This window comes from Myodes glareolus, chromosome X (assembly GCF_982192425.1).
Source record: "Myodes glareolus chromosome X, mMyoGla1.1, whole genome shotgun sequence".
Taxonomy (NCBI): Eukaryota; Metazoa; Chordata; class Mammalia; order Rodentia; family Cricetidae; genus Myodes; species Myodes glareolus.
The window spans coordinates 141618440-141638576 of record NC_142053.1 but is presented as its reverse complement, the minus strand read 5'-3'; the positions used below and the strand labels follow the sequence as shown (position 1 = coordinate 141638576).

At 36.8% G+C, this 20137-nt stretch overlaps 1 protein-coding gene across 28 annotated transcripts in view; it reads right to left on the bottom strand.

Moving 5' to 3' along the window:
• Kdm6a (lysine demethylase 6A) overlaps nt 1–20137 on the bottom strand; it is a 140613-nt gene that overhangs the window by 47299 nt on the left and 73177 nt on the right. For all 28 annotated transcript variants that reach the window (XM_087902971.1, XM_087902973.1, XM_087902977.1 and 25 more), the window contains 3 exons: nt 13915–13949; nt 10890–10983; nt 7438–7564 (listed from right to left, as the gene is read on the bottom strand). In XM_087902971.1, coding sequence (XP_087759097.1) covers nt 7438–7564; nt 10890–10983; nt 13915–13949 — 256 coding nt within the window. The remainder of the gene's footprint in view (nt 1–7437; nt 7565–10889; nt 10984–13914; nt 13950–20137) is intronic.

Sequence of the window (20137 nt, the reverse complement as noted above, 5' to 3'; positions counted from 1 at the left end):
TTTCTGACTGAACTTAAGGCCCACTCAACATGCATATAATCATACCCAGCAACATTATTGAGGTTAAGAACCTTTGACCAGACAGGCCTAGGTCATAGGAAAGAAGCTATTACTACTACTCTGCTAAATGGGCATAGTATTAAACTGACTCTTAATGAATTATTGTTACACCCACAGATTACTGCATCTCTTAAACTTTATTAGAGAAGCTTCTACTTACAATAGATAGTGATTAAGAGAAATCTACAAGGGGTGACAGTAGAGAGAATAAGAGATTGAAAATGCCTACTTCTAAATGGGGCATTTATATTACAACTTATCCTCCCCAAGATCAGAGATCATTGCAGGTAGAGTGTTTGTGAAGACCATAAAAGGATAGGAGTCAGTGGATGACTGGGAAAGGGGGAAGGATCTGATCTGAGAGGAACTGGAGGAGGGATGAATATGATCAAATATCAAAGTAATAATCAAGAGGAAGAGGGGGACTGTTGCAGAAGATCCATCAGAGGGGTAAGTGTGCTCCTGACCCGCAGCAGAAGCCCAGCAACGGGAGCATAGACATTGCCCAATCCCCCTAAGTCCCTGGTCATTCTGCAGGGGCTGCTCCACCCTGCTATGGCCTCTCTTCTCCTATCCCATACCAATTTTCACCTAGGAACCCCTTCCCTTCTTCCTCCCATCCTTGGGGCCATAAAATCCCCCAGCTCAGCCTGTTTGGGCTCTGGGACAGGGTGGTAAGTGCAACCCAGCAGGAGGGAGTTCCTGTGTTTCAATAGCCTGCCTGAAGCAGGTAGGCCTTTTGTCAGCAAGATTCCTGGGCAGCAAGGGGCATTGATCCAGGAGCAGAAGATCCATCAGAGGGCAAGGTCACTGACCAACAAGGGAACATGACCCTTTACCAGAAGATCCATTGGAGAGCATTTGAAGGAAGAGATGGGCAGGCGTCAAGGCAAGAATTGTTCCAACAATCTAAAAAACAGCATGAAAACACCAGAACCAAGCGATCTTACAACAGAATGACTTAAAGACCCTAATCCAAAAGAAGTGGAAAAAGTGTCATTATTAAAGCTATAGAGTCCCTTAAACAGGGGATGAATAACTCCCTTAAAGAAATGGAGGAGAAGTATAACAAAAAGTTTGAAGAAATGAGTAAATCAATAAATGATACCCTGGGAAACCAAGAAAAAACAATCAAACAGGTAATGAAAACAGTTCAAGATATGAAAACTAAAATAGAGGCAATGAAGAAAACACAAACTGAGGGCCGGGAGGATATGGAAAATATAGGTAAACGAACAGAGACTACAGAATCAAGCATAACCAATAAAATACAATAGATATAAGAAAAAAATCTCAGATTATGAACACACCATAAAGAAAATAAATGCTCTGATCAAAGAAAACAGCAAATCCAACAAATTCTCATCACAAAACATTCAAGAAATCAGGGAAACAATAAAAAGACCAAACCTAAGAATAATAGGGGTAGAAGAAGAATAAGAATTGCGGATCAAAGGCTCAGAAAATACATTCAACAAAATTATAGAAGAAAACTTTCCCAACCTAAAGAATGATATTCCTATGAAGGTTCAAGAAGCATACAGAACACCAAATAGACTCAATCAAAAAAAAAAAAATCCCCTCGCCATATAATAATCAAAACACAAAGCATTCAGATTAAAGAAAGGATATTAAAAGCTGCAAAGGAAAAAGGTCAAGTAACTTATAAAGGTAAACCTATCAGACTTACACCGGACTTCTCTACGGAAACCATGAAAGCCAGAAGGTCTTAGATAGAGGTCCTGCAGAAACTAAGAGATCATGGATGGAAGCCCAAACTACTATACCCAGCCAAGCTATCATTTACTATCAATGGAGAAAACAAAATATTCCAGGATAAAAGTAAATTTAAACAATACGCAGCCACAAATTCAGCCTTACAGAAAGTAAAAGAAGGAAAATCACAGCCCAAGGAATCCAACATTGCCAACACTGCCTACAAATAACTCGGACATCTAGTGAACCTTCACAAGCACAACTCAAAGAAGGGAAACACACAAACTCACTGCCAAAAAAATAAAAATGAAAAAAAATGAATAAACAGAGTCAACAACCACTGGTCATTAATATCACTTAACATCAATGGACTCAACTAACCTATAAAAAGGCACAGACTAAGAGACTGGATACGAAAACAGGATCCAACATTCTGCTCTTTACAAGAAACACACCTCAACCACAAAGACAGACATCTACTCAGAGTAAAGGGTTGGGAAAAGGATTTCCAAGCAAAAGGAATAAAGAAAGAAGCGGGTGTGGCCATTCTAATTTCTAACAAAACTGACTTCAAACCAAAATCAATCAGAAGAGATGGAGATGGACATTTCATACTCATAACAGGAACAATTCATCAGGAGGAAGTCTCAATCCTGAATATCTATGCCCCTAATATAAAAGCACCCCATTATGTAAAAGAAACACTTTCTAGAACTCAAGGCAGTCATCAAAAGACACACACAAACACTAGGAGACTTCAACACACCTCTCTCACGAATGCACAGGTAAATCAGACAGAAATCTAACAGAGAAATAAGAGAATTACTAGAGGTAATGAATCAAATGGACTTAACAGATATCTATAGAACATTCCACCCAAAAAGGAAAGAATATACCTTCTTTTCTGCAGCTCATGAAACCTTCTCGAAAACTGATCACATACTCAGCAACAAAGTAAACTTCCACAGATACAAAAAAAATATTAGTAACCACCTGTGTCTTGTCAGATCACCATGGATTAAAGTTAAAATCCAACAACAATGCTACCCCCAGGAAGCCAACAAACTCATGGAAGCTGAACAGTCAACTACTGTATCACCCCTGGGTCAAGGAAGAAATAAAGAAAGAAATTAAAGTCTTCCTTGAATTTAATGAAAACAAAGACACAACATACTTAAACCTATGGGACACTATGAAAGCAGTGCTAAGAGGAAAGTTCATAGCACTAAGTGCCCAATTAAAGAAAACGGAGAAAGCACACATTGAAGACTTAACAGCACACCTGAAAGCTCTAGAAAAAAAAAAAGAAGCAGATTCACCCAGGAGGAGTAGAAGACTGGAAAAAAATCAAACTGAGGGCTGAAATCAACAAAATAGAAACACAGAAAACAATCCAAAGAATCAATGAATCAAAAAGCTGGTTCTTGGAGAAAATCAACAAGATCGACAAGCCCCTATCCAAATTGATCAAACAGCAGAGAGAGAACATGCAAATTAATAAGATCAGAAATGAAAAGGGGGACATAACCACAGATGCAGAGGAAATTCAGAGAAACATTAGATCTTACTACGAAAATTTATATGACACAACGTTGGAAAATGTACAAGAAATGAACATTATTTAAGATAAGTACCATATACCAAAGTTGAACCAAGACCAGGTGAGCAATCTAAATAGACCTGTTAGTCGCGAAGAATTAGAAGATGTTATCAAAAACCTCCCTACCAAACAAAGCCCAGGACCAGATGGTTTCAATGCAGAATTCTACAAGAACTTCCAAGAAGAGCTAATACGTATACTCCTTAATGTATTTCACAATATAGAAACAGAAGAGTCATTGCCAAATTCTTTTCATGAAGCTACAGTTACCCTGATAGCAAAACCACACAAAGACACAACCAAGAAAGAGAATTACAGGCCAATCTCACTCATGAACATCGACGAAAAAATTCTCAATAAAATACTGACAAACCGAATCCAAGAACACATTAGAAAAATTATCCATTATGATCAAGTGGGCTTCATCCCAGAGATGCAGGACTGGTTCATCATAAGAAAATCTATCAATGTAATCCATCATATAAATAAACTGAAGGAAAAAAACCATATGATCATTTCATTAGATGCTGAAAAAGCATTTGACAAAACTCAACACCCCTTTATGATAAGGTGTTGGAGAGATTAGGGATACAAGGATCATACCTAAATATAATAAAAGCTATTTACAGCAAGCCGACAGCTACCATCAAATTGAATGGAGAGAAACTCAAAGCCATTCCACTAAAATCAGGAACAAAACAAGGCTTTCGACTCTCTCTATACCTCTTCAATATAGTGCTTGAAGTTCTAGCAATAGCACTAAGACAACATAAGGGGATTAAGGGGATTCGAATTGGAAAGGAATAAGTCAAACTTTCGTTATTTGCAGATGATATGATGGTGTACATAAGCGATCCCAAAAACTCTACCAAAGAACTACTACAGCTGATCAACACCTTTAGTAATGTGACAGGATACAAGATCAACTCCAAATAATCAGTAGCCCTCCTATACACAAAGGATAAAGAAACAGAGATGGAAATCAGAGAAACATCGCCATTCACAATAGCCACAAGTAGCATAAAGTATCTTGGGGTAACTCTAACCAAGGAAGTGAAAGGTCTATTTGACAAGAACTTTAAGTCATTGAAGAAAGAAATTGAAGAGGACACCAGAAAATGGAAGGATCTCCCATGCTCTTGGATTGGGAGGATCAACATAGTAAAAATGGCAATTCTACCAAAAGCAATCTACAGATTCAATGCAATCCCCATCAAAATTCTTCAGGGACCTGGAGAGAACAATAATCAAATTATATGGAAAAACACAAAACCCAAGATAGCAAAAACATTATCATACAATAAAGGAACTTCTGGAGGCATTACCATCCCTGACTTCAAATTCTATTACAGAGCTACAGTAATGGAAACTGCTTGGTATTGGCACAAAAACAGAGATGTTGACCAATTAAATTAAATCGAACACCCGGATATTAATCCACAAACCTATGAACGTCAGATTTTCGACAAAGGAGCTAAAATTATACAATGGAAGAAAGGAAGCATCTTTAACAAATGGTGCTGGAACAACTGGATGTCAACCTGTAGAAGAATGAAAATAGATCCTTATCTTATCTTTGTTTTTTTGATACAAAACTCAAGTCCAAATGGATTAAAGACCTCAATATTAATCTGACCACATTGAGCCTGACAGAAGAGAAAGTGGGAAGTAGTCTACAACACATGGACTCAGGAGACCACTTCCTAGGTAGAACCCCTGTAACACAGACAATAAGAGCAACAATGAATAATTGGGACCTGCTGAAACTGAGACGCTTCTTTAAAGCAAAGGACACTGTCATTAAGACAAAAAGGCAACCTACTGATTGGGAGAAGATCTTCACCAACCCAGCAACAGACAAAGGTCTGATCTCTAAAATATATAAAGAACTCGAGAAAATAGACACTAAAACTTTAATTAACTCAATTGAAAATGGGGTACTGAACTGAACAGAATTCTCAACAGAAGAAATTCAAATGGCCAAAAGACACTTAAAATCATGCTCAACCTCCTTAGTGATCAGGGAAATTCAAATCAAATCAACGTTGAGATATCATCTTATACCTATCAGAATAGCTAAAATCAAAAACACCAATGACAGCCTATGCTGGAGAGGATGTGGAGTAAGGGGAACACTCATCCATTGTTGGTGGGAATGCAAACTTGTGCAGCCACTGTGGAAATCAGTGTGGCGGTTTCTTAGGAAACTGGGAGTCAACCTCCCTCAGGACCCAGCAATTCTACTCTTGGGAATATACACAAGAGATGTCCTATCATACTACAAAAGCATTTGTTCAACTATGTTCATAGCTGCACTCTTTGTAATAGCCAGAACCTGGAAACAACCTAGGTGTCCCTCAATAGAAGAATGGTTAAAGAAGGTGTGGAACATATACACATTAGAGTTTTACTCAGCGGAAAAAAACCAATGATATCTTGAATTTTGCATGCAAATGGATGGAAATAGAAAACGCTTTACTGAGTGAGGTAACCCAGACCCAAAAAGAGGAATATGGTATGTACTCTAAAGAAGCTAAATAAGAAGGTGAACTTAAAGAAAATCATATAGTTATCCTCCTGGATATTGGAAGTAGACAAGATTTCCAGGCAAAAGTTGGGTGCATGGGGGGGGGGGGTGGATGGATGTAAGGGGAGATGGGTAGAGAGAGGGGAAAGGGGGAGGATTGGGGAAAGCTTGGGGGAATGGGATTGGTGGGATGGAGGGGAGGAAGGGTGGATATGGGAGCAGGGAAGTAAATATCTTAATTAAGGGAGCCATTTTAGGGTTTGCAAGAGACTTGATTCTAGAGGAGTTCCCAGGTCCAAGGAGAGGTCCCCAGATTGTTCCTTGGGCAGCAGAGGAGAGGGTGCCTGAACTGGCCTTGTCCCATAGCCACACTGATGAATATCTTGCATATCACCATAGAACCTTCATCTGGCGATGGATAAAGATAGAGACAGAGTCCCACATTGGAGCCCTAGACTTAGCTCCCAAGGTCCAAATGAGAAGCAGAAGAAGGGAAAACATGAGCAAGGAAGTCAGGACCACGAGGGGTACGTTCACCCACTGAGACACTGGGATGGTTCTAATGGGAGCTCACCTAGGCCAGCTGGACTGGGAGTGATGGAGCATGTGATCAACTGGACACTCTGAATGTGGCTGGGAATGAAGGCTGACTGAGAAGTCAAGGATAAAGGCACTGGGTTTTGATTCTACTGCATGGACTGACTTTGTGGGAACCTGGTTTGTTTGGATGCTCACCTTTATAGACCTGGCTTGAGGGGGGAAGACCTTGGACCTCCCACTGGGCATGGAAACCTGACTGCTCTTAGGACTAGATAGGGAGGGGGAGGTGGGGAGGGGGAGGGAAGAGGGAGGCGGGGAGGAGGTAGAAATTTTTAATAAATGAATAAGTAAATTAAAAAAAAGAGGAAGAGGGGGAGAATAACTGAAGCCTCAAGAGGGTTGCATATGTACCATCTACAATTTTACAAAAATTAACTGAGCCCCTGCTTAAATGTGAGTCTTTTGGTACCTAGTACAGTGATCTTTACACTATATTATGAAAAGTAAAATGAATTAGGATTTATCAAATGCATAAAGAGAGAGGGCATCTCATATAGCACTGAACAAATTTCTGACAGTTGATGTCTCTTTCCAGCAAATACAAGAAGAATGTACTTACTTTCTCAAAGAATGTAAGATTTCAAGTGAAAGTGGGACCTAAGTTCTACTACAAATCAAGTGCTAGAACTCAATATGAAATGCACAAAAGTAGTGCACTGAAAAAAGTAGTATCTGATATGACCTTTTTTAAAAAACCTAGCAACACTTCAAGTTAAATAAAAAATTAATATAAGAAATGTCCTCTTAAGAAAACAGGATTATGTTAAGATGAAACTAATATATTTAAAAGCTTTATCATTTACCTTCAGGAACCTTTATTATAATTTACTAAAAAGAGAAAATATACTGTTCAAGGTATAAATGAATGTCAACATTTAAAATCTCTTAGCTTTAACTATCAACAGCAGAATATAACTATCTGGTTAAATCTCACCTTCCAAGGAAATACCAGGACTGGCCAGAATTTGGATCTGCTTCCAAGGACTTCTGGAGATACTGAATAGCATAACTTTCCTTGGTGGCCTTATCTCCCAGGAGATCCACAGTGTGATGCATCCAGCCTTTAAAACATTAATATATACTATATAGTAGTTATATTTTTAAAAATACGAAGCAGAAAATTAGGAAAAATAAACTTTTACATCAATGTATTACTGATCTAATAATTAGATCAGTAATTCTAATATTTTAGAACTAATAATTCTTGCAATAAGAAATTCTTTGTCATAGGACGGAATGCCAAAGAGATAAACAGTTTTTAAAAGAAATTAAAGCGTTTAAAAATTATTATTTAGCACATAGTAGATTACAAATTCAAGATAACTTCAATAATCTACCATTAAACATGTCCACTGTAAAGGTATACATTATCAATCAAAATTATAAATAACAAGACTGTACTGATGACAAGTAATTTTTTCATACTGATACAAAGAACATAGAAATATCATACAAACTATTCTATATAAAAAATTAAGTATAAAGAATCTCCCAGATAATCTTTTGGTCCAATATTTATTTCCAAGAAATACATGTAAAACTGCATAACTAATGACAGTTCAGATTAATATACATGTACAATCCTATCTCCCTGGGTAAATAAATTCACATTTCATGTAAAATAAAAACTATAAAGAATTATAAAATGCTTAATTTTAAAAAACAAAACTATATAAAACCTTTATTCAAATGTTAGGAGTAGGACAAAATACCTAACAAACTTTTGTATTTTTTTTTTAAACTTTTGTATTAATATGATCAAGGGACTGGAGATGACTCAGCAGTTAGGAGCACACACTGGTTGTTTGTTTTAAAAGAACTTCAATTTCAGGGAAATCTGATGATTGCTGGTTTGTTTGTTTTCTTTTTCTTTTTCTTTTTGGAGGGAGTGTTGAGTCTTGGGTGGCCTGGACTAGCCTAGCCTTGAACTCAGAGATCTGTCTGCCTCTGCCTCCCAAATGTTGGGATAACTGGCACATATGCTCAGCTCAGACTGATGATGTCTTCTGGCCTTGGAAGGCAGCAAACATGCCCTTGTTACACAGACATAAATGTAAGCAAAACAACCATACGCATAAAATGAAAAATACATAAAATTGGAAACAAAAAAATTTGGTAAGTAGTTAATCAAGCAAAAAGTATACCATGAAATACTTATTTTAAATCTTTGAAATGTGTAAGACAAATTTGGGTAAGTTTGGCAGTAGGCCGCATTTCAATTGTAAATCACTTCAATGTATAAAATTAGCTCTGTTCTTGGTACAGTCTACAGCACATGAAACAAAGATCCTCTTTTTCTGGCATTTAACCAAAGATTATCTTAAAGAAATTCAGTTACCATGTTTTATCAAAGTTAAACAAACAAAACACTCCTCCCAACTCTCTCCTTCTATTACTAGCAAAACAAGATGGGGATGGGGATGGGGGGTGACATCACCCACCAGGCAAAAGCATTTTTGAAGCAAGTTTGAGCACTTAAATCTAACCCTTGGTAGAAAAAGAAAACGGTCTCCTTAAAGGTAGGTGTAGGTGTCCTCTGACAGTCACATGTCTACCATGGCACCTGTGTGCCTGTAAGTGCAAGTCCCTTCCCCTATACTAAATTAAAACACTTTTAAAAAGCAGAATCTAGAAAAATGGTCTCGAAAAGGAGTTGGTCCAGAAGCAGGAAGCAAGTTGCTATAAAGTGGATACAATTATACAAAATCATGAGTTTACTTTTATATTCTGAAATTTAACAAAACACTGTCAGAAGTCAGGTGATTTATGATTCAGACACAATAAAATCACAATATTCAAATCTATTTCTTAAGTTTAAAAAATATATAGCAATAGATAGATAGATCACATTAACTAATAGGTAAATAATTTTAAAGTCATCATACTTCTTTTTTCTGACTTAAAAATCCAAAATTTTCATTGTATTAGCAAAATGGTTAAATTTAAAAATAAAAATTCACATCAATCAAACACTATAATTTATTAAACTAAAATTCTAATAGCTAAAATTAAACTGTAAAAACGAAGGTCTTATATGAAGGTGTGAAGGTTTGAATGAGATGACTCCTAGAGTCTTGGCCATTTGAAACACTTGGTCCACACTTTATGACATTGTTTGGGGAGGATTTGGGAGCTGTGGCTTCACTGAAGTAAGTATGCCACTGGGGTGGGGCTTTGAGTCTCCAAAAGCTCCCTGCCATCATTCTCAGTTAATATGAGGGAGCAACTGCTTTCCCCACTCCCCCAGCCGCCCAAATCTCAATCCCTTCTGGTTCCTATTCCTGTTTATGGTTGGAGATGTGTGCTTTCAGTTGTTCCTGCCAACATACCTGCCTGCTTTCATGTTTCCCTACCATGACAGGATAGATTCTTATCCTTCTTTCTCCAAGTTGTCTTGGTCATGGTGTTTTATCACAGTACTACAAAAGTGACTAACACAGCAGGCAATGTGTACATTACACATAGTCAGTGAATCACAACAAATCTGTTCAACTGAATTCAAAATTATACAAAAATACTACAAATATGTGTGTGCGCCCGCGCGCACGCACGCACGCGCGCGCACACACACACACACACACACACACTAGTTAAAAATTAACAAATGATTCCACGACAGCCAAAGCTACACAGAGAAACCCTGTCTCAAAAAAATAAAAATATTAAAAAAATAAAAATAAAGCAAATGATTTTCCCAAACCCAAATCAAACAAAACTGAGAGGATGACTTCAACACAAAACACAAAAATAAAATAACTCAATAATTAGGTAAGAAAATTAAGTACTGGATGGCTTCTTTGCTCTCTTCTTCAAGACAGCAACACAAAGATTTAAATGGTTACAGAGTCTCACATTTAACATTAAAATAGGACTGCATCCTTATAAAAATCACATTGTGCTAGAGTTTGTGTAATTTTTAGATAAAATATTTTAGTGATTAATAATCATGAAGCTGTGAAAGGAAGTTCATCAACCACTGAATAAACATAGGTAAATCACTTAATTTCACAGAGCATTTTAAGCATGAATGTAAGGTGGCACAAAGGAAGTGCTCATACCGTTTCACACAATAAATAGCTAAATAATAGAGAGAATTTTCAGAATTTAAGAGGATCATTTAGCCAGGTTGTGGTAGTAGCGATGGTGGCACACACCCAGCGGATCTCTGTGAGTTCAAGGTTAGCCTGGTCTACAAGAAGACCAGGGCTACACAGAGAAACTCTGTCTCGAAAAGCAAAACCCAACCCTCCCCCGACCACAAAAGAACAATCTATATCCAAGAATTATACTACATAGCTAGACTGTAAGATGGGAAACGCTTGGTAGAAGGTTCAGATTTTTATCAACCCTGAAAACAGAAAAAAACAAAAGACATAAATTACGTACCTAATTGTTGTAAGACAGTTGCTTTTACTTGTGCTGAAAGGTTGTCTGTTTGCAAAAGTTGCTCATAAGCTTCTTTTGCAGAATGATACTTTCTCTAAAAAGCAGAAAAAGAAATAAAGAGAAAAGTAAAACCAGTATAACCTTTAAAGAACTATGCCATATATAATATTTACTATGCTTTGGCACATTTTAAAAAACTAGCTGGAAGTAAAAATGGCTGATTCTATTACTGAATGGTTTTTTTTAACACTAGACAAGTTCAAATTGTATCCAATGCTAGTAATAAACACCCACTATAAAAACATCATTAAAGTATGACCTTTCAAATATTTGCCAACTCCCAATAGTCAAAATCACCTCAACTTATTTAATAATGAAAATCATCTCAATTTTACTTAATAACATTGATTAAGCCAGAGTATTCTCTAAGTGTAAAATTTGTCTGCTTAGCAACAAGTTTCTAAGCAACACAATAATGAAGAACACACTCAAAAAAATGCTATAATAAAATCACAGGTACAAATGTAATTAAAATCTGTTATAAACATATACTTTCCAGTATATGAAATCTTACAAATATTTATAACATCTATAATTTGAAATATATTACAAGTCTCATAATTACAGTATAACAATGCTTACAGCATTTTCAAGTTCCATAGGCAAATCTCTAAATGCAACCATTTACTCACAGTCTTCTCCTCAAAGTTTCACCATGACCAAAAGCTATTATCACAACAGTCAAAGTTTAGAGCTACTCCTTCAAAGCAAAAGGAAAAGGCTGAAAATAAAAAAACTTGCAAGCACTGCCTTTAAATTATACTTGGTAGAACAACAGGTATAGGGAAAAATACAAAACTGGTTATGTGAACCTCAAGCAAATCACTTACCCTATGATCTGACATCTACAAATTAACTAATATAAAAGGTAATATGCAATCTTTCTATCTACAGAATCATTCTAATTATCAAATAGCACTGGAAATAACTAAGGAACTATATTATATAAATATATTATTTCAAGATTGAGGAAGCATTTTAGACAACTGCACACTGAGATTGTCAGCATTTTTTTTTTGATTTTTCGAGAAAGGGTTTCTCTGTAGCTTTGGAGCCTGTCCTGGAACTAGCTCTTGTAGACCAGGCTGGCCTCAATCACCCGAGTGCTGGGATTAAAGGTGTGAGCCACCACTGCCCGGCTATCAGCACTTATTACCTGAACTTCTATTAATTAATTCAGCTAAATTAATTTCTAAGACATTAATCTTGTCTAGTCTACAAAAGTAGGCAATTACTGAAAAATAGGGACCAGCCTACTCAATCTAATTTATTCAGCCAAAAAGTATTTATTGACCATCTAGAACATCATAATGGAAATGGTTGGGCCACAATGGAGCTTGAAGAATAAAGACAGAAAAACAAAATACATCATGCTGTGTATAGTGACAGTACATTTTGGAGAAGAATGAGCAGATGGTTAGAATACTAGAAGACTGCTCACAACAACCTTGCTAAGTCAATTGACTGTTTAAAGTTAAGATAATAGACACAAGGAACTATTTCAACTAATATAATCAGATTTATACCTTAAAAAACTATACATTGTGAACTATCTCAATGTTACTATACATGCAAAAACTAGAAATACAAAACAATGACACACTTGAAAATATATCTTCACCCTAACAAAAACCACAAAAAGTTGGCTTCTGCCTCATATCACATACAAAACAATAACTGCATTAAAGTGAATTCACTGAACATGGGCAAAAGACCACAAACCACAAGTAAGAATAAAGACTTCACAAAGCAAAACAACTTAAATCCCAGCCAAAGGAGGCTAACCTAGACTGCACTGTGATACAATTTCTCAAAACAATAAAAATTAAAATTAAAAAAAGTTGGAGAGATGGTTGAGTGCTTATTGCTTTTTAAGAGGTCTGGGGATTCATTCACAGCATCCACATTAGATGGATCACAATTACCTGTAAATCCAAGGGCACACATGTGTACACAAACCATGTAGACCCTCAGGCAGGTAGACCAACATGCGCGCACGCACACACAGAGGGCAAGACAAAAAAAAAAACCAACATATAAAAGATTAAAGAAAACGACTAAATAAAAACTAGGTAGACGTAATTTAAAAAAAAGAAAAAGCACATTTGGGGGGTGGGGTTGGTTTGGCTTTTTGAGAAAAGGTTTCCCTGTGAAGCTATGGCTGTCCTGAAACTTATTCTGTAGACTAGGCTGGCCTCAAACTCACAGAGTTCGGCCTCTCGAGTGCTGGGATTAAAGATATGAGCCACCAACTGCCTGGTCTTAAACATAAATCTTTTAACAGTTGGAGATGAAACAAAATACTGTTTGAAACACAGAATTTCTTATTTTCACAGAGTAACTCAAGTATACAATAAAGCATGTCCCCAGGAGATACATGGTTCTTGCTACATCCTCATATTTATATATCTGTGGGATGTAATCAGATACTCTGAGATCATTTGTCTGTGGTTTCCAAACTCAGCTACATAGCACAATCATTTGAGAAACTTTATAAACCAGAATTAACAACTAAAGGATGGTGATATGGCTCAGTGTAGGTAAAAGCACTTCACAAGCCTGGTGACATGAGTTTCATCCACACAATCTAAGTAAGGGGAAAGAGAAAACTGATTATATACATATACACACACACATACACACAGTGACTAATAAAATCATTTAAAAACAACATATTATAATAAGCATCTATAACAGAATAAAGCACTCTTCAGCAAGAAAGAAACATTAAATATAGCCATTTGAACTACCAAATCAAGTTTATAGGCAAGTCATAAGTAAAATCTCCAGATATATCAAGCTTCTTGTATAGCAATTGATGGAGTAAAACTATAAGTAAACTTGAGTATAAAAGCGTAACATAATGCTCAGAATTTCATTAAATTATCTGAATTTAATTTCACTAATGCATGATATAAGTGATACTGTATATTTCTTTTTGAACTTGGGTAATTAAAACACTTACCTGAGTTTCATATAAGTGGGCAATGTGAAACTGAACTGCAAAGAATGATAGAAAACAAAAAACAGTAACAATACAGCAAAGTTTGGGGCAAATCATTCAAGAATAACAAAACAGAAAATACGCATAGATGACAGTACATAGATTTAAGTAACAGGAACATAATTTTTACTGGCTTTTAATAAAAACTATACAACTACAGAAAAAAAAACAAAATAAACTATATGTAGCCATTGTTGGTCATTATAAAAAAAATTTGTTAGCTATTAGTGTTAAAAACTTAGCAAGTGAGTATAGATTTCATCATTAACAAAGAAATAAACAAGCAAGTCAAACCACTGGGAGGGCAACTAGTAAACAGTCTTGGAATTAACAAACACTGAAAATAAAAGAATATTTTGGCTTGTACCCACCTCCTTCTGATACTTTATCACCGGTGTACAAAAACAAAACCAAGAATGAAAAAATTCATACTTTTTTCTTTTATTCTTGTGTGTGTGTATCTGGATTTCAAGTATTCCGATACCCTCTCAAAATTATATGTGCATAGTTTATGTAAATTTGTAAAAACAAAGCTCAAAGCTATCATCAAGTTTTCCTGGGAAGCTTCTTATTAATTCAGATTTCTGAAAGTATGACTCTGACACTATAGACAAAGTCTGAAAGGCTGCCTTTTGATTCATTTCTGTAGGTGATTCTTGATGCTTGTCCTTTCTAGCTTAACACCAGGTGAATAATGTCACACAAGCAAGGTAAAGAAACAAAAAAAAATATAATAAATTTTAAAATAACATTCTGGATGAAAAGTACTATTATAAACATCAGATAAGTAATAAGATAAATATCAGATAAGTGCAAATTAAAATATCTTTAGAAAATGAAAAACCAAAGTAATAAATTTAAATTCTTTAAAGTTAAACAGGAGGTATTCAAGGGCTTTTGTCTACTGATCACTACCAGCTATATTACAGCTCTTATAGTGAATTCCACTCATATATTTAATTATGTGAGAGGAAGACTATTAAAGGAAGAAGAGATGGGAAAAAAATCTATGCACTTTTACACTAGTGTTCTAAAATACTGAAACTTCTGGCCACTAACATGTTTTTACTGTTGTCTAATAAAAGGTGGTCATTAGAAAATGAAAACAAAACATCAATAACTAGTTGGTGATCTACTACTACTCTAAACTTTCTCTAAGTTGTCCTATGCCTTATAAAAAAGGATCTCATTAGCCCTTGAATTAAGTGTAGTGTTACCCTTTAGAGTATGGGAAACACCATACATTTAAATACTTTAAAGTCCTCTTTGAAATAGAGCATGACTTTAAAACCAAGAAAATGCTTCAACAAATTGCAACAGGTGTTTTTTTTAAACTAATATTGCCATAAAAGGTCAGGAAACTAAGTTTATTCAGAAACTAATATTGTGAGAATTAACAAAATTAATATGAGAAAGACATGGTGTAGGAGGTCCTTCTGTTTATGTGTTGCTTTCATTGGTTAATGAATAAAGAAACTTCCTTGGCCTTTTGATAGGGCAGAACTTAGGTAGGCGGGGAAAACAGAACTGAATGCTGGGGGAAGAAAGCAGAGTCAGAGAGAAACCATGGATCCGCCGCCGGAGACAGATGATAGGAATTTTACCCGGTAAGCCACTGCCATGAGGTAATACACAGATTAGTAGAGATGAGTTAAACTGAGATGTAAGAGTTAGCCAATAAGAAGTTAGGCAGTGTTTTAATTAATATAGTTTCTGTGTGGTTATTTCGGGTATAAGCTAGCCGGGCGGCCGGGACGAACAAGCGGCCTCTCCCTCCAACAATTGGCGCTCCAATGTGGTCAACTAAATCCACGTAAAACCTGAGAGGGCTTGAAAAAGGAATTCTAGGAAAAAAAAAGAGAGAGAGCTTTTTGCTCTTTGCTGGCAGCATGCCTCAGAGAGATTTTCCTGACTCACCAGTCGCAGCAGAAAAAAGTGGCAGTTTTAAAATGCCGGTTTTCTGGGCTACACTGCTAGCGTGACCTCTGTCTCTTGAGGGAAACAGAGCATTTGGATAGGGTTTGTGAGTAAAGTGCTATAGCTTGCTTGATGGCAATGTTCACTCTCCATGTGCCTGGAAGTAGGACACTGTGCCAGGCTCAGAGGCAGGAGCAGCTCCGCCATGCTGGACTGGGCAGAACAAGCAGGCACTTACTGTTACCTGAGCAATGACGCATCTTAAGTTTTTAAGAAGCACTTAGCATTTTAAAAAGCACTCCTGGACAGTAAAGAATTACAGATTCACAATAGGACAGATTCAGACATAAAAGACCTCTAAATGGGTCACAGTGTTGGATAACTGTAAACAGGCTTGGGAGAAAGAAGAAAAAGAGTATAGAGAGTCATAAAATAAAGTTAATGCTTAAAAAATGGTAAAGTCTTTAAAGAGATAGTCATAGATTAAAAGAAATGAAGAAAAATAAGCCACATAAAAATGAAAAATTCACAGAGATTCTGGAATCTGTATATTATTGTGTTTTCTTTGAATTTTTTGACTATGAAGGAGCTAAGTACAGAGAGACATTTCATTGTATGGGCTGCTAAGCTAAACCAGCATGTATATTATAAAGGTATCTTGACTTCAGAATTTGGGTCTAAGGATATGGTGCTTTGGAAAGGTTTTTCTTTTGTTTCCACAGAAGAAAGACACCTGTGGATTGCTTCAACACCAATATGGTTTCATGCACTAAGGCCAGTAAAGTTGGTGCTCCAACGTAATGGACTAAATCCACCTAAAAACCCGAGAGGGCTTAAAAAGGAGAGAGAGAGCATTTAACACAGCTTTTTGCTGTTTGCTGGGGCTTGCTGCAGAGAGATTTCCTGACTCAGTAATAGCAGAAAAAAGAAAAAAGCCACGCCATTTTAAAATAAGGCTTCCTGGGTCCTGCTACCAGTAGGCTATGGAGCATTTGTGGGCCCAGATGTTGGTGGGCCCGCTCAGGATCGGGAAGAAAGTACTCTGAGACCATGCCAATGGCTCAGTGTTCCCTGCCTGCACCTGGGCAGGTGGCAGGATCAGGTCTACTAAGCATGCACAAGCAGGAGAGCATGGCGGATTTCTGCCACCATACACAGAGATGTTTCCAGTCTGCGCAGTGCTCTGCATGACATATTTGATGTAACTCAGATAATAAGAGTTTATGTGCCACACACTCATTCTCAGAGTTAAAGTGCTAAGCGCAGCTCCTGCCTGGTGGCCCCAGAACTAGCAGAAATGATACGTCCACCATTTTAAAATTGGAGAGAGGTGGAACCAACATCCAGAGCAGCTGCAACCAAGCTGCTCAGCATTTTAAAAGCTCTTCAAGACAGTAGAGAATTAAAGACAATGCAATAGGACAGATTCAGACATAAAAGAGTATTAAAAAGTCATAAAGTAAAGTTAATGCTGTAGAAAAAGGGTAAAGTCTTTAAGAGACAGTACAGATAGTCATAGATTAAAAGAAATAAAGAAAAATAAGCCACATAAAAATGGAAAATTCACAGAGAATCTGGATTCTGTATAATGTATTTTCTTTCAATGTTTTGACTATGGAGGAGCTAAATACAGAGAGACATTTCACTGTGTGGTCTGCTAAGCTAAACCAGCATATATATTTTAAAGGTATCATGACTTCCAAATTTGGGTCTAAGGATATGATGCTTTGGAAAAGAGGTTCTTCTTTTGTTTTCACAGAGGATGAGACCCTGCGGATTCCTTCTAGACCATTATGATATGATAGACCACGCCCTCCTGAAAGGTTGCCATGAACACCCTCGAAAAACTACTTCACCCAACTGGTGACTGAGATTAACCTAGCACACAGGACACACCATGAAAGACCTGATTAACAGCACCCCGTACAGCAGGAAGCAGTATGGATAAATCTACACCCATATTCCCAAATATTGTCTATAAATGTTTGCTTACATTTAAAGGGGGATATGATATAGATATGAATAATTTGCATTGGTATGAATCTTGGTTTATTGTTACTAATTTAAGGTCAATTTTGTTATATACATATTTATGCTCTTGATTAAGGTATTGTGATTATGCAGCTCATTTAAAAATGTAATGTATAATTAAGAAATATAGGTTAAAAGAGAGTCATCTTTAATAGTCAAGCTTGTAGTTAGTCATGTTAGTTAGATTTTACAGCTGTAAGATAGGCATTCTTCAAATCTTTCAGAGACCTTCAGAATATGATATTTAAAATGTTTTAATAACTTAGGACTTTTCATGATGGTGAGACACGTCTGCTCCTGGCAGCACCAAGCTACTTCGAGACAAAGATGGGCTCTTGCCTGGACTGTTGCATAAACTGGACATGAAGAACCCGCAGAGAGGTGACTGCTGAACTTGCCTAAAGGTGAGATTATCCTTTGGGGTCCCTGCTTCATGAAAGAGTCTGTGAGACACTCTGTAGGATACAGAAGAAAGTGACTGAACTGTCTTTGAAATTTCTGCTTCATGGAAAAGTCTGCTGGATACTATGGGCTGGATACTAGATGCCCCAATGCTACAGAAAAACTTTGGATGACTGTCCATGAAACGAGATGTCTCTGTCAATTCTAGAATTTTGGAATTTGCTTACAATGCATTTCTTGCTTACATAAGTAAAATTATATCCTTCTGGAGTCTTTGATGGAGTTGAAGAATGGATAGTTATTATTATAGTTATCCTTAGTTATGATAAAAGATCAAGTAGATATAAATATTTTAACTGAAATTCTTGCTTAATAACTGTTTTATGTAATTATTTTATGCTAACACCTTGATTTTTGTTTAAACAGAAAAGAAGAAATGGTGTAGGAGGTTCTTCTGTTTATTTGTTGCTTTCATTGGTTAATGAATAAAGAAACTGTCTTATCCCAAAGCAATCTTATAATGAAAAGTCTCACATCACCCACAATAATCCTTTTCAAATTATAAACTGCAACTTATACTTCTTAAATACTACTAGAAGCATTTCTCCAACAGAAATGGTTTTGAAAACTCACTTTACTTATTTATAACTTCTTTATGGGAGGAAGCAGTGAGGATGGGCAGAGCTCATCCTCAACTGCTACAACTGCAGCTTGTCCAGGCTGTTAATTCAGGCTATATTACAAATTCTGGGTATAGATTCTCAACAGAGAAATCACAAATGGCTGAAAGACACTTAAGGAATTGTTCAACATCCTTATTCATCAGAGAAATGCAAATCAAAACAACTCTGATATTCTGCCTTACACCTGTAGGAATGCCAAGATCAAAACCACTGATAACAGATTATGCTGGAGAGGATGGTAAGGGGAACAGTCCTCCATTGCTGGTGGGAGTGCAAACTCGTACAGCTGCTTTAGAAATCAGTAATATGGAGATTTCTCAAAAAATGAGGAAACAATCTGCCTCAATATTTAGCATTAGCACTCTTAGGACATGTTCACAGCAGCATTGTTTATCACAGCCAGAACTCGGGAAACAACCTAGACGCCCCTCAACTGAAAAATGGATAAAGAAAATGTGGTACATTTACACAATGGAGTACTACATAGCAGTTAAAAATAATGACATCTTGAAATTTGTGGGCAAATGGATGGGTTTAAAAAAACATCATATTGCATGAGGTAACCCAGACCCAGAATGACAAATATATGTACTCACTCATAAGTGGTTTTTAGACATAAAACTAAGAAAAACCAGCCTACAGTCCACAATCCCAGAGAACCTAGACAACAAAGAGGATTCTAAGAGAGAATCTACATAGGAAGGAGAAAAAGACAAGATCTCCAGAGTAAACTGGGAGTGTGGGGATTACAGGGAGGGGGGAGGGGGGAAGAATGGTTATGGGAGCAGGGAAGTTTATATCTCAACTAAGAGAGTCATTTTAGGGTTTGCAAGAGACTTGATTCTGGAGGGGTTCCCAGGTCCAAGGAGAGGTCCCCAGATGGTACTCTGGGCAGCAGAGGAGAGGGTGCCTGAACCGGCCTTGGCCCATAACCATACTGATGAATATTTTGCATGTCACCACAGAACCTTCATATGGCGATGGATGGAGATAGAGACAGAGACGCATATTGGAACACTGGACTTGGCTCCCTAGGTCCAAATGAGAAATGGAGGGAGATCGTGAACAACGAAAGCAAAATAAGAGGGGGCCTTCATTCGACGATGGATGGAGATAGAGAGGGAGACCCACATTGGAGCACTGGAGGTCGG